General features: G+C 35.1%; 1 protein-coding gene across 7 annotated transcripts in view; it reads left to right on the top strand.

Annotated features, from left to right (window-relative positions):
- Positions 1-16,072, top strand: part of DLG2 (discs large MAGUK scaffold protein 2) — a 1,231,136-nt gene that overhangs the window by 495,512 nt on the left and 719,552 nt on the right. The window contains exon 2 of one of the 7 annotated variants that reach the window (XM_081239497.1): positions 12,766-12,828. The exons of the other annotated variants lie outside the window; for them this stretch is intronic. Coding sequence (XP_081095623.1) covers positions 12,826-12,828 — 3 coding nt within the window. The 5' untranslated portion in view covers positions 12,766-12,825. The remainder of the gene's footprint in view (positions 1-12,765; positions 12,829-16,072) is intronic. 7 annotated transcript variants of the gene reach the window in all.

The raw sequence follows: 16,072 nt of genomic DNA, 5'->3' as shown, positions 1-16,072 counted from the left end.
AGATGGCGGTAATGATAGTACCTATCATAAGGTTGTTTGAGGACTACATCAGGTAATATATGTAAGGTCCTGAGAAAAGTGCCTAGAACATCATATAGAGTATATGTCTTAGTTGTTATTATTATCATGATTTCCCCCAGCCTATTCCTAGGAAATAATGTATATTGCCATTGATCCTTTATTCTGACTTTCCCATGTATTATTTTATTGAAGGATTCCCAACATAAAAGTGAGGCGGACAGTGAAAGAGCTTTGTCAGGCTTGGTCATTGAGATAGAGGAAACCCAGGATGGAGTTGCCTGACTCTTAACTGGCTGCTCCAACCTTCCTCCTGGTAACACCATTCTTCCTGGCTAAATTCCTGCACTCAGGAAATGACTACTTCCTCTAGCCTAGGTTAGAGCTCTCTGTTGCACCCTTCTTCAAAGTCTTTATAACCTTTCTGTTGAAATAAAGTCAGTGATGTCTGGGCAGCAGTGGGGATGGACATGTGTGAGGAGATGGGGAGATGAGTATTGTGTGGATGGAGAAGCTCTCTATCTTCCATTCTCCACTTCTTCCTGCCAAGGACCTGGACTCCTAGACCCTGGCCCTTGACTAGAAAGGCAGGCCTCTATAAAGGTGGGAGGAGACCACTCTTCTCTCACCTGGCCTTCTTGGTGGGTTGATATTAGAGTGTGTGTCAAAAAGAGGGTAGAAGGGTAGAAAAGATGATGTGACCTTTATATCCATGTATGATGAAAATTGTTGTATATTTTTTTTCCAATTAATGGCCTTAAGAGAGAGACCTGTGTACCTCCAAAGGCTGGGGCAGGAGCAAGAAGCTCTATGGTGGGCTGGCCCTGGTTCAACCATGTATAACATGGCCCACTGAATGCTGCACACAGGATAATAAAATGTGCGAATATTGGTGTATAGAAAAATACAGGGAAGTATTTTAAGAGAAGTTAAGTTTCTAGAAACCTGTTGTGTAGATTTATCCACCCAGAAAAGCACATCTTCCACACTATTTTCTGTCTCAGGCAATTTCTTATCCAGGACAATAACATTTTGTTCAATTCTGTGGTGCTTCCTGGTCTGACCACCACTGAATCTCTCCTCATTGTTGGGTCATGTGTCCTATTTTTACAATACAACCTGATGTTTTCTATTGCCATCCGATCTTAGTATTGAATTAGTCCTTATAAGCTCTAATCATGCTCATCTTAATATTATTTGGGAGCTGAACAATAACAGATCCTAGAACATTTTGGCCTGTTCAGGAATCTGACCCCGCTGTACTCCTGCCACATTGGAGAAAGATTTAATAGCAGAGAGATATGCTCAGGATTCCCATTACACAGACCTGATGAGTTTCATAAAATATACCCAAGTATTAAACTCATTAACATCTTCATTATGCCATGCATTAGCCAAGGATTTTATTACCTTTTCTGTTCATTTGCAATGTCACCAAATTAGTCATCTGATCTTAGTATCTTTCCCATTAATAGGAATTAGAGAGGGTTTTTATTAGTCATTTAATTGGTTTTAAACATATGTTTCTACATCCATCATTAAGCTCTAGAGTAGATTTCTATAAATTGATGAGAGTGGAGTAGGTAGAAGCTACAGCGTGTGACTTTGTACATGCCTACTGATCTCTCTGGGTGAGTGTTGGGCTCTCAGGCTGTGCAACCAGAATATTGATGCCCATCTCCTAAAATTATGGTGAGATGAGATTAGATGATATATGTGAAAATATTTTATACACTTTAATGGACATAAGGAAAACTGGATATTGTTATTAAATAACCAAGGAAGAGAAGTCTGCTTTATAGACCTTTCTTCTCATTTGTGTCTTTCTTGCAATATGAACTGTAGTTGAATTCTGAATTTTACTCGTAAGTGTATTAAAACTTAAAAAAGATGTTATAGTATGACTTCTCTGTGAAATGTCATCAGAAATTAATGTATTATAAACACCAGCACTTATAAATATTGAAATACACTGATTGCTGTATTAAGACTATCATTGTATCAGTGTGCTAACAGTATGTACTACTAGTCCTTTAGCCATTTATTTAACATTAATAGAATAATAACTGTAAATGTTAAAAGAAATAGAAAAATGGATATGGTTTTTTCTATGTATTTAAAATTGAATGTCATAGGACAATCAAATTCATTCATTCATTCATTCACTCAGCAAGCATTTGCTAAGTTTCTAACATGAGGCAAATGTCGCACTAGTTACTAGTGATAAGCAAATGAAAAGAGAGAGAGTTCCAGCTTTCAAATGCCTAAGCTAACCCCAACTCCCAGTTCTCTTAAGAGAAAGCATTCTCTGATATTTCTTAGGAAAGTTGAAAGGAATCTTCTTGGCAAAAACAGGGAATGTAAAAGGAGTTTTCTTTAAATGTGGCATGTGCGCATCAAACTGAACAGGTATAAGTAAGAAAACTTCTGATAGAAAAATATCCTGGAGGAAACTTAAAAAATTCTTTGCTATTCAGCACTTTACATAAACAGCATTAATGGGAAGATTTGCTTCCTAATATTAAATTTTAATGGTTGTACAAATACAGGCCTTTTTTTATTTCACATAATCAGGCTGCTTCAGAGACTGCATGTGACACTATTTCAGCTAATATAAATTCTTCATAATATAAGCAGTCAGTATGCTCAATCCCCTTAACTCATTTGGTTAAGGGAATTGAGCATACATTAAAAATAATGTAATTTTTATACATTATTGGGCTTTTATTCCTCTTTCATTAGCAAAACTTCTTAAGTGTATAATTGTTATACATGTGTTAGAAGACTGATATTATTCCCTGAGTATACTAATTTATAGATCAGCATTGCCCAAGTTATAGTTTTGTTTTATACAACTCTATCTTAATTTTCAATTGAGTTTGTTAACACCACAGGTGAAACATAGGAACCAGTGGAATTAATTTTTTGTGTATGTTTTGTGAATTCTCTCTTTGGGGTCACTGGGACATTTGAAAAACATATGGTTAAAAAATAGTAATAATCTCTAGCTTTTGTGTGAAGCACTGAGTATTAGAGATATATATTAAGCACTAACTATGTGCAGGTCTACATACTGTGTATAAATCAGTAATCTGTGGTCTACTCCCTTAAGGAATCTAGTAGAAGAGATAAGAGAAGATATTACCAAAGTTCAGGGCCCAAAGTGATGAGTCTCTGCACAGAGCTTGGTACTTAATGAATATTTGTGGAATGAATAAATCAATGAAGTAAAAGAACACACAAAGAGAGATACTGACTAAGAAGACTATTTTTAGCAGATGTCTCAGGGAAATTTTCAGGGTGAAAGTGAGACATTTGGTAGAGTGGTAGAATTTGGACATGAAGGAATTCCAGAAAGGAGGAGCAACATAAGGTTTTACCTAGATTTTTTCTGTTTATTTTTCTAATTGTTCTTTAGAATCTGAATTTATTATAAATAAACAACTAAAAATAAGAACCTAGTTACAGTACATACAAAGGGGCAACTTTAAAACCAATACACTAAAAAGATTGAATGACTACCAAAAGAAACCCAGATGTAAGCTGACTGCAGGTCCTGAGCATTACAAAAACAAAACGTTAGCCATAAGTCTGAATATTCCATGCAGGCCCATGTATGTATCTCTGGGTGGAGGGAGAGTGCTTGAACAATCTTAGGGTTTTCTCACTACCCTGAAGAAACTCATTGAAGGGTAAGCAAACATTTGCCTCAAGAGAGAGGAATAGCAAATAGTTCAGGGATCCTGGTACAATCTGTTTCTTTTTCCTTAATGATTTGTTATGATTTAATAAATACTTACCATGTTCCAAGTACTATATTAATTCTAAAAAATAAACCCTAAAGTTTTCTTTATTTCTATTTTACAAATGAGGTAAAACTCAAAGATATATACTTAGTGATTTTTCAAAAATTATAATTTTAGTATCAAAACTAGGATTTAAATGTCTTTTCAATCCTCAAGTCCAAGCTCTCTCTACATTAGGCTATCTCCTACTCCAGAGAAAAAGTACAAAGGATTTAGAGGCAAAACCTTGAGTTCAAGTTCGGGTTCAGCCACTACTTAATGTTGTGACAATATCTAAGCCAACTAGAGACAAAGAACCCACTTAAGAAACTGTTATAACAGATCAGGATGGAGAAAATGTGTATGTGTAAGATATTACCAGTGAAAATAGAGATTGGAATAGATTTCAGAAATTCTCAGGGTAGAGTCAGCGTGTCTTGGCAACCAATGTAATGTATTATCTTGGTATTTACAGTATTCATTATATGGTCTGTTTTTCCTGAAGTATGGTCTTTGGAACATTAGCTCTGGGAGAAACTACATAGGAGTTAAGGTAACAGTAGCTGCTGTACCAAACCCTGAGAGTTCAGGCTCTTAATACAACAGAAATACTTTTTTTCCACCTAACAGTCTAATGAAGGGTTTCTCAACCTTAGCACTATTAACATTTTGGACTAGATAATACTTTGTTGTTGGGGGCTGTTCTGTGCATCATGGAATAATAGCAGCATTCCCTACCTCTAACCAGTAATGTCAGTACCACCCCCTCCTCAAATGTGATAACCAAAAATATTTCCGGATATTGCCAAATGTCTCCTCAGAGACAAAAATCACTGGTCTAATATATATTCTGGCTACTGAGAACTTTCCTCCACACAGTGATACAAAAGCCCAAGTTTCTTTCATCTTGAGGGCCTGTCATTGTCCTCGGTACCAGCTGACAGAGGAGTAAGAGATCATAGGGAAGGAATACCCATTTCTCAAAAGCCTTGTTTCGGAAAGTTACTCACATTATTTTCCCTTAAATTCCATTGGCATGAATCAGTCACGTGATCATACTTAGTAGCAAAAGGAGCCAGGAAATATACTCCTTAGCTGGAAGTTTTTTCCCATTCCACTTTCTACTATGGAAAAGAAAGCACAACTTTGAACAGCTAGCCATCTCTGCCATAGTCTGAACTAAAAGAAATTTCCCTAGTCATAGATGTTCGGAAAATCTTCAAATTATATTCCTCCATTAAAGACTCACAAAGCACATTAGCACTTTAAAGTCTCTGAACAGTTCAGCATGAAATATATTTGTTCAACTTTGTGTAACTTAATATGCCTCGAATATATTTGACTTATAGAATATCTTCCTTGCTTTTTGGGGTTATTTTGAGGTAATATCAGTGTTCTACTGAACCCTGGAAAATGGTCATCATGTCTCTTACTTTTCCTCTTTTTCCTGCCAGTTTATTTCTGGTTCCTTTCAGAGGTATTAGAACCTTGACTAGACAACGGGCAGGACGAAGCTCAAACGGGTAATGGACAGTTTGACTATATTCATTGATTTGTTAGTTTAGGAGACATTCTGCCTAGCCCCATCTATTGATTTGATATCGGCTAATAATGATCATGCTTTTTTAGTAATTGAACTTCTTTATACCGTTAACTCATTTTTTTAGGAGCTGAATATGAGCTAACCACTCATATACATACTGTCTCCTCCAGTTGTTACTTTATTTTGATGATTGCATAATGTCAGTTATTGAATGCAGAAATACAAAACCACTTTATTCATTATAATTCATTTATGTAGTGGGGAATCATAAAATGTTCACCATATTTCTTAATACCTGAATTACCACAGGCAATATAATGTTCTCTATGCCGTTAATAACCCACTATAAAATCTCTCCACTGATTCCCTGTATCAACCTTATTATATCCTTCATGCTTCCAATTGCACATCCCCTGCTTCTTTTATTCTCCTTACTTATGTCTACACTTTTCAACATATGTCATAGTTTGCTCTGTTCCCTATTCTTTGTCTTCATTTTCCCCCATCCCCAAATTAGACAAGTTTATTCTTTACATCTTTCTCTTTCTTAACTCATCACTCATTTGAACCCAAATACATTACAATTATGTCCGTTTTGTGATAACCTATTAGACAAACAAAATGCTTACATATAAAACAGAAATATTAGAGATACAGATTTCTATTACAATGTGGTAGGCAGAGTTTTGGTCCCCGTGATCTCTGCCAATTGGTGTCATTCCTGTGTAATGTCACTGCATTACATGGCAAAAGGAAATATGCAGATGCAACTAAGATTCCTAATAAACTGACCTTAAGATAGATTATCTTGGATTTTCTGGATGGGTCCAATATAGTTACAGGATCCCTTAAAATCAGGAGAGGAAGTCAGAGAGGTCTGAAGCATGCAAAGTGCTGGCCTGTCATTGCTGCTTGAAGCGTTAAAAGACCACATGAAAAGTGTGAGAAAGAAATCAGTTCAACCAGTGAACCTGAACCCTAGGCTCCAGATGAAAACCACAACCCTGGATGATACCTTGATTTATCCCAGTGAGACTCTGAGTGTGGAATCTAGTCATGCCATGTCAGACTTCTGACCTAGAGAGATAGGAGGTAATAAATAACTATTGTTTTAAGCCACTAAATTTGTGGCAACTTGTTATGTAGCGATAGAAAACTAAAACATAGGGAACAAGTCAGTTCTTCCCTCTCCAGAACAGCCATACTGGAATTTTTTAAGCAGTGAGCAATTGTAATACACTAAAGTTATATGCTGGTTCAAAGAAATTGCCCAATACATTACTTTTCTAGACATTTCTACACTAAAAATGAGGTAATCCTGTTCATGACCAGTGATGGTGCTTCTTCTCTTTTCATGCCATACCGTGCCTCTATTTATTCCCCTTCGTCAGTGATTTTTTGTTTCTACTGATGCTAGACCCTCTGTTGATATCATCAAACTTATCATGCTCACTAGTAACATTACTAGTGCTCCCCAATATCCCCAGTATCTGGTTCTCCTCTCCTTCATGGGCACTTAGAACAATACCTTTCCTAGCCTCTCGGAGTTTAGGCAGGGTCTTGTGATTAATTCTAGCCAATGGACTATGAACTGAGGTGGTGAAAAGCCCCCTCTTTTTTTTTTTCCTTTAGAATTATTTTATTAAATCATAAATGTACAACAGCTTCTTAACTCTACACACGCACTTAAATTTTTTTTAAAGGAAAAACGTTATGTCTTATTACACCATGATCCTGGCTAATAGCTTTTCAAAACTTTGAGAAAAATCTTTAAAAAGGTTTCACATGTCACCTGAAACTTACAAGTTTAACATTATCAAAGAAGGAATGCTTCTACACTCTTACAAAGACCACTAGAAAGAAACAACAATTAAAAGCCCCCTCTTGACCTTTGGCTTTTAAGGAATGGCCTGGAGAACTGCTCAACTTTAAGATTTGTTTACGAAACAACATTTGTAGCATTAAGGTACTGAAGTTCAGGGGTTAATTTTGTTCAACAGTATACCCTAACCTATCCTGACCAGTGCAGGTAGAGCAAGGATAAGTTCTACCCAGTGACAATATTTTGCTAGGTTTCTGGATTATTCTTGATTATATAGAAATCAAACCAAGACACTATGCCTAAAATCACATGAAAGTTTTCTAATTTGTGTTGAATGAAAATTCAGAAAATGATTTTTGAAAAGCAAAACTAAGATTTGACAAGTTTTAGACTTGTGTATTGATTAAAACAGGCACATGCTTAATTCCCCCAAGCAAAGTCTCTACTGTGATCCATACTCTTTTTCCTGTGATTTTCTTTGAAGCTGCTTCATTCGTTTGAAGCTCACCTTGAAGAACTGAGCATCTCCAAGACAGTCATTATTTCTTCACTGTGACATGACTAATAGCTTCTGCCATAGGTGACAGTTCTTTGCAGTCTTTCTCTTCCTTTTCTTTTTTAAGATTTGTATTGAAATGTATCTTCTTCAAATGGATACGTTTATACCTATCCAGACTTAATCACATTTATAATATGTGATAACTCTTTTCAATAGATTACCTAACTGCCTGAAAAGATAGCCACTCTTAAGATAGAACCAAGATGATTTTCTCTCACAGTCAAGTTGGAAAACATCCAGACAGTTGGTGATCTATTCAACAAGGGGAGGAGAACTGTAAATTGAATGTACTAGTTATGGTTCTCTTATGAAAGTAAAACTAGCTGAGCTTTAATTTCCAACCTGAGAATTCATAGGCACATACATTTAAAAAGCTGAGCTGAGAATACACTCTGGCTAAATTTGATTTTATCTAACTTCCAGCATTAGTTCTCCATCTTGAGCTCCCAGAGCAGAGAAACAATGATCTACAAAGTTTGCAGTGATCAGGCTTGGGCTTTTGAAGGATTTATTTATTTAAAAAATAGGACAAGACACCTGTTTTGGATCTGAATTTATAGCTCAGCATTCATGCCAGTATTTGTAATATTCATCATCATCTTCTTTCCACCAATTCTACTATGTTTGTGCTTTTTCTCACTAAATATTAAATTTCTTTTATTTCTTGTTTGTTTTTTAAATTAGTATTTTATTTTGTTACTGACAAGAAAGAATAAGTAGAATAATAGTCCATTGGGTCATCTGACCTTTGTGTGACTAATATAGCCAAACATATTAAGAACAAATGAAGAAATGATTGTAGTGAAATTTAAGACTATATTATTTTTGATATGGTCTCCTCCTTTAAAGCTAGTGGAATAAAAACCGCAATATTTCTCAAATTTTAATGTGCCCAGGAATCACCCAAATATCTTGTTAAAATTCACATTTTGATTCAGTAGGTCTGGGATAGTTCTGGAAATTTTGCACTTTTAAGAAGCTCTCTGATGATGCTGATGCTACTGATCTATGCTTTTGTGCTTTGGTCCTTTAAGTAGCTTACCTCTAAAGCATTCATTCAGTCAGTCAGTCAGTCAGTCAGTCAATGGATATTTATTAAGCCCCCAATATGAGCTAGGCCTTTTAGATTTAAAGATAGGACATTTCCTTGCTCTTAAGGAGCTTCCATTCTAGCAAAGTTAAGCTCAAACGCAAATAACTAATGAAAAATTTAAAAAGTAATGTAATTGAGATGACTGCAAAGGCTATAGAAGGTCAGATAGGGCGTGATTAATTCTTCTTGCAGTGCAGCAAGAAGGTGGGAGCTGGCAATGGAAGACTTCCTCTGACCTAAGACTTAAGAACTAGGAGTTCTTTCATTTTGAGGATTTATCTTTGCTGGAACAAGGCCTAAGGAATTGGTGAACTATGTGAGCAGCTACTCCTACAAGTAAAGAATACTAAGGGGCTTCCCTGGTGGCGCAGTGGTTGAGAGTCAGCCTGCTGATGCAGGGGACACGGGTTCGTTTCCCGGTCTGGGAAGATCCCACATGCCGCAGAGCAGCTAGGCCCCTGAGCCATGGCCGCTGAGCCTGCGCATCCGGAGCCTGTGCTCCACAACGGGAGAGGCCACAACAGTGAGAGGCCCGCGTACCCCAAAAAAAAAAAAAAAAAAAAAAAATACTAAGAATGTGGCTCACAACCTGACGGCAATTTCAGATGGGTACTATCCTCATCTCCCCACCGACCAAAAAAAAAAAAAAAAAAGTGAAAGCAAGTACAATAGTTGAATTCAGTTAAATGACCAATTAGAAATGAGTCATTAACCACTTATTTTCAATTCAGATTAAGAAAATTCAAATGCTTACTTGATGGTTTCTATATAGGTTTTAAGTAGACAAATCATTTGACCTCTTGTCATCACCTCCTAAAAAAAATTATTTGCAAAGGTAGATTTATCTTTAAGTTAATATGCTTAAAGGTCATATGCTCCAGGTCATTTATTTTAAAAGCCCTTTCTAAGACCCTAAAAAAAATTTTAGCAAACTTGTTCTTATAATTTTGTGTATTTGAAAAAAAAAAAGCTCCCCAAATTGTGTAAGATTCAGACTCCACGAAACCTGGCTCCACTCCTGAAAGCATACCTTCTATTGTAAGAATGATTACAGTTTTAGTGTTTGCTTTGAGGAATGTGTTCTGGCATCACTATAATTGCTAAATGATATTTAATCAGTTTTCATACAGTTGAGCTCTGCAGGTAATAAACAACCCAAAGAAAGGAACTCTCCAAGGATGATAAAAATTATCTCTTGCTCATGAATATTACATTTGCTCATTTTCTACAGATGGATGATTTCATTTGAAAGTGACAGAAAAACACAGAGCAGCCTGCATGAAGTGAACAGTGCTTACTGTAGATGGATCATAATGAAATCAGCATCTTGGCATAACTGTTGATGTGCAATGTACTGAGCCCCTCTCCTTGAGGATCTATACAAATCCATCCTCTTTCCCTTATATTAGAATGGAAGTATAGTATATATTCTAAGTTTAGAAATATTGAAGCCATGTACTCTATTTAATTTTGAGTAATGTGTCTTATCTCCACAACAAACAAATGCTGAATATAATTAGTCCTTTTTTTCCCTACACAGTTAAATTTGATTCTTATAGCCTAAGTTTCCTGTAGGTGATAAAACTGGATAACATCTTTTTTAAACATAGTCATAATATAATCCTAAGGAAGGTCTACTTGCTCTTGGTTAAAAATTTTCTTTTTTTTTTTAGTGTTATTTTTTGTCTAAAGCAAGAGGGAAAATTTGGATAGTAGGTGTGCTCGTGTAATATATACCTATAGGTTTATCTTTTTTCCTTTTTTAACCTTTTAAAATTAAATTATTCAAAATAATTTTTGAAAGCTTCTCTTGCACAAGATGTGCCCTCCCAGAAGCAGCCAGTACTCTGATTTCTTTCTCCATAAATGAGTTTTGCCTGTCCTTAAACTCATATAAGTGGAATTATGTACATATGTGCTTTGTTCTGGTTTCTTTCACTCAACATGGGTTTTTTTTTAATTATTATTAATTTATTTATTTATTTTTGGCTGTGTTGGGTCTTCGTTTCTGTGCGAGGGCTTCCTCTAGTTGTGGCAAGCGGGGGCCACTCTTCATCGCGGTGCGCGGGCCTCTCACTGTCGCGGCCTCTCTTGTTGAGGAGCACAGGCTCCAGACACGCAGGCTCAGTAGTTGTGGCTCACGGGCCTAGTTGCTCCGCGGCATGTGGGATCTTCCCAGACCGGGGCACGAACCTGTGTCCCCTGCATCGGCAGGCGGACTCTCAACCACTGCGCCACCAGGGAAGCCCCACTCAACATGTTTTAAAGATTTATCCATATTGCAGTGTGTATCAGGAACTTGTCCCTTTTATTTCTAAGTAGTATTCCATTGTATGAATATATCACAACTTGTTTATTCATTTACCTATTAATAGGCATTTCAGTTTCCTATATTTTGCTATTGTGAATAAAGTTGCAATGAAGATTCTTGTACAGTCTTTCTGTAGACATATGTTTTATTTTGGGTAAATATCTGAAAGTAGAGTTTCTAGATCATTAAGTAGACATGTGTTTGACTCTAACAAGAAACTGCAAGTGTTTAATAAGGACCTGCCAGACAAATTCTATATTGGTTGTTCCATTTTACACTCATACCAGCAATGTATGAGAGAGCAGGTAACTCTGTATCCTCTCCAACATTTGGTATTGTTAGTCATTTTAATTTTAACCATTCCAGTGAGTATAGAGTGGCATCTCTATAGTTTTGATTTGCATTTCCCTTATGACTAACAATTTTGAGCATCCTTTTATATATTTATTGCTCATTCATATATCCTCTCCTGCAAAATGTCAGTCTAAGTCTTTGCCCATTTTTTAAAATAGGCTTCTTATTTTGGAATAATTATAGACTTACAAAATATTTCAAATGATTGCCCAGAGAGTTCCTTTATATCTCTCACCCAATTTTTCCCATTGATAACACTTTACATTACCATGGTATATTTGTCAATATTAAGAACCCAACATTGGTACACTACTATTAGCTAATTCCAGACTTTATTTAGATTTCATCAGTGTTTCCATGACTGTACACTTTCTCTTCCAAGATTCAGTCCAAGGTTCCACAGTGCATTTCTTTGTCATGGGATTCCATGTCCTCTAGTCTGTGGCAATTTCTCAGTCTTTCTTTCCTTGTTTCTTGTGACCTTGATGATCTTGAGGAATATTGACCAGGTATCCTATAGAATGACCCCAATCTGGATTTGTCTGATTTTTTTCTCTTTCATGATTAGAGTTATGGATTGTTGAAAGAATACCACAGAAATCAAGTGTTCTCATCACATTATATGAAGGGATATATGATATCTACATGTCATTCCTGGCAATGTTAACCTTTATCACTTGGTTAAAGTAATGTTTCTAGGTTCTTTCAAGGGAGAGTACTAGGTAGTATTTGTATGTATATTATCCCATGTAACCATTATAATCTATAATTTGTATATATTTTCATTTGTGTGCTGAGTCTATATAAACAGGGGTTCTTATTGATGTCTCTGACTCTAATCCAGTTTGATAGGATTTATTCTAGACTTCCTCTCTTTCTTATCTGTAACTTCCCACACCCCTACCCTCTGACAGTGAGAAGCCTGCCTTCCACTATCTACCATCCTTTTGCTTACTTGTTTAATACCAGTGCACATGTACAGTAGTTTCAAACTTTTTTGCTTGAATTCTTGTGAGAAATAAATGTATCAGAATACAGTGTTTATGTACAGTAATGGGTCCTTTTATTTTTAACCATATAGTTTCTGGTCAAAACAACATTTTCCAAAGTTACTTAGGTCTCCTCCTTTTTTCCCATTTAAAAAATAATTGTGTTGTTGACTTTTTTATTATTCATTTGTAAGGATTTTTTTATATATTCAGGATGCAGTTTGTTTTGGGATGTTTACTTTGCAAATATTCTTTCCCAGACTGTTACTTACATTTTTATTTTCTTTACAGTGACTTTTGACAAGAAGAAGTTGAAATTTTTGTGAAGTCCAGTTTATCAAATTTTCTTTTATGGTTAGTGCCTTTTGCATTCTAAAATACCTTTGCCTATCTCCAGGTCACAAAATTCTTCTTTTAAAATGATTTTTTAAATGTTTTCTTCATGAATTATATAGTTCTAGCTTTTACATATAGACCTTTAATCCATCACAAATTAGATTTTGTGTATGATGTGAGATAGATGTTGAGGTTCAATTTTGCCTATACAGATATCTAGTTGATCTAACATGATTTATCTACACTTTTTCACATCCGAAACCACATGCAGAATTTTCCTACCTGACTTTCCTCTGCTCTGTTTATGTAAGTTCCAGTTTCCCTAATACTGATAAAGGGTTAGCACTCCTTTCATACTTTTCAATCTTACCCCTAATTCTGATGTACCATTTATTTGACTATTTTTACATAGTTGTCTTGGTTTTATGTCTGTTTTTTAAGAAGCTGTGCAATTTATTTACAAAAACATTCATGGTTTTTTGCATATTTTGATGTTACATTATCTATAAAATAATACTGTTGTGCCAGTTATTTGTTCCCTTGTGCTCTCCTACAACTGGAGTAAACTGTCAATTGTAGGCCCGTTCAGTACATTTCAGTTTCTTTAAAAATAAAATCAAGAAAAAAATCTGTTTACCTTTTCTCAAATACATTTCCCTAAAACTCTTGCTTCTTCTGAGAATTCCTAATAGACAAAAAATTTCAGTAAGTGTAGGCTCTAACTTTACTTCCTGCATTTTGCATTGAAAGCATTATGATATCATAGAAAGAACATCACAGACTTTAGTTTCTGAAGAATGAGAATTAATATACACTTGCTAACATTTTGTCCTGCATGACCTTGGGCTAGACATGTCCTCATGTATAAAATGGGAATAATAGTATTTACTTCATACAGTGGGTGTGAAGCTTAAATTAGTTATCAAGCCAGACTATCTATACCTTTGGGTAAACAGAAGTGGTCCAGGAAGGTACTCAAACCAAAGGAAAAATATGACTCATTTTCTTAGATCATTATGCAGAGATTTGAGGGAGAAGTATATTAGTATCATATATATATTGTTTTAATTTTAAAGATGAAGTATGAGACAATAACTAACTTTGGATAGGGGCTAGGGAAGCAGTATGTAAGCTATACCTCCAAATATTTTGTCTCCCAATTCAGTCGTTTTGTAGCCATTACACAGTTTAGTGAAAATATTTGGAAACCTCTAGGTTGACCCATAAACAGTGTCCAGAATTGCTTGGCACACAGCAAGGGCTAACTAAACCTTGGCTGTTATTTTAGTTACTTGAGAATATATATGGCACATAATTTAGCTTTAGAAATTTTTTTAGTCAATAATGTGCTATACTTTTATTGTTGACATTTAGGTTGTTTTATTTTACCTTTGATATAGGAAGTTATTAAAATTTTTTAAAAATCTTTTTTAAGTCCCATAGTGTTGAAATATTCCCCACTTAGTGTATACATTTTTTTTAAATGTTAATAGTTTCTTGATACTTTGGAGGCTTTTTAGTGATTTACATTTGATTCACATGACATAGGTGACATGGGAATCATTGCCCTGGTCCTGAGTTGAGCAATAGGTTATCCTTAATTTTTTTTGGAGAAAAAATAAAAAATGATAATGTAAATTCATTGCACTTTAACTATAATATCATAATTTTATGCATGGGAGATTTTTTATTATGTTTTGATTATACATATAGACTACCTCACACATCATGGATCCCTCCTTTTCAAAAATAACATGATATAAGTCATTAGGGACCTATTCAAAGGGAAATGAGTGTATTAGGTATGTGGGCCTAGAGATAATTTGGAGATCAACTTTCATTTTTCCTGTATATTTAATATACCTTAGAACACACTTAGTATCAAATTATTCAACATATGGTCCAAATCCTTCTATTTAAAAATAGATATTCATTTGAACTTTATTTTGATTTCTAACCTAGAAAACACACCATATACAGAAATAAATTTAAGTGACAGAATCAACTCCTTCCCTTTAATTTATGATAAACTACACTGGCAAATTAACTGGAAGTCAGTCTTCCTGAAACATCACTTGACTATATTATTTAAAATTCTTCAATAGTTTCCCGTTAACATCAGGATAAAATTCTATTTCCCCAAACTGACTTAATACTTTGCAACTTATCCCCACTGTTATACTTCATAATTCCTCAATAGAATCTTTTTTTTTACACCTCAAACTGGCCTCATAATTATCATTCATAATCTTTGAGAGTCATTCTGACATCTTAACACTTTCTCATGCAACTTTCCTTGCCTAGAATTTCCTGTCTTCTCCTTTCAAATGGAGGCACAATGGAACAAAGGAGGATATTTCATAAGAAATATCTATAATATTGTAGTTCTCACCATAATTTCAACTAAGTCAGTCAGAGTCGTCTAATTTGACCTGTAAGATATGGTACACAATTCCCTATAGAGCATAGGACCCAGAGCAAACTATGATATGGGTCTTTCCAAGGTGAAATTCAAATAAAATGAAATATATGGGTTTAATCCAAAAAGGAAAAAATTCCCAAAATATTCCATAGAAGGCAGAGAGAATTAGTGGCCATTTTGCTCTGAGGATGGATGGTTCACTATATAAAAACATTTCACATTTATTCATTATTTATTATATTCCAGCCACTGTTCTAAGTGCTCTTTTCATATGTTGACTCATTTTACCCTCACAGTCTGGTCCCAAATCCCTCTTTTAATCACCAACATTCACTTCCTGTCCAGGTGTCTTTTCTCTGGGCTGCCTATATGTTAGTTTAGTATCTACAAATCCCAGGTCAGTCTACCGCTAGGAGATGGGGCTGGTTGTTTTTTCCTAAAATTAGTCTCCCTGAGTCACTGTTTAGATCCACGGTGTATCAAGTGTTCCCCTCCTAAGTTCCTGCCAAATTTGGGGGCCTTGGATATTGTCTTAATTTATTATTCTCCAGGGGTGACTTTTTAACTAGATTGCATTAATTATGCTGTCATGTAGATGCCCCTCTATACCACCCATACCATAGGTGCTTAATAAATTCTTGTCAGTTAACCAATCAACTGCATTCATTGTCCACCACTTAAGAAATAGATACAAAAATCATTCTTCAGTGGATTAAAAATGATTATTTTAAAGCAAACATTCAATAAAGTAATTTAAAATGTAGAATCAATTCTGATTTAATATGAGAATATTTGCTTCTTTCCCCCAAACATTTTCTGAAGAGTTGACATCACATAAAT

Source organism: Mesoplodon bidens (assembly GCF_964165515.1).
Source record: "Mesoplodon bidens genome assembly, chromosome: 7".
Taxonomy (NCBI): Eukaryota; Metazoa; Chordata; class Mammalia; order Artiodactyla; family Ziphiidae; genus Mesoplodon; species Mesoplodon bidens.
The sequence above is the reverse complement of the archived record's forward strand: the minus strand, read 5'-3'. Positions and strand labels throughout refer to the sequence as shown.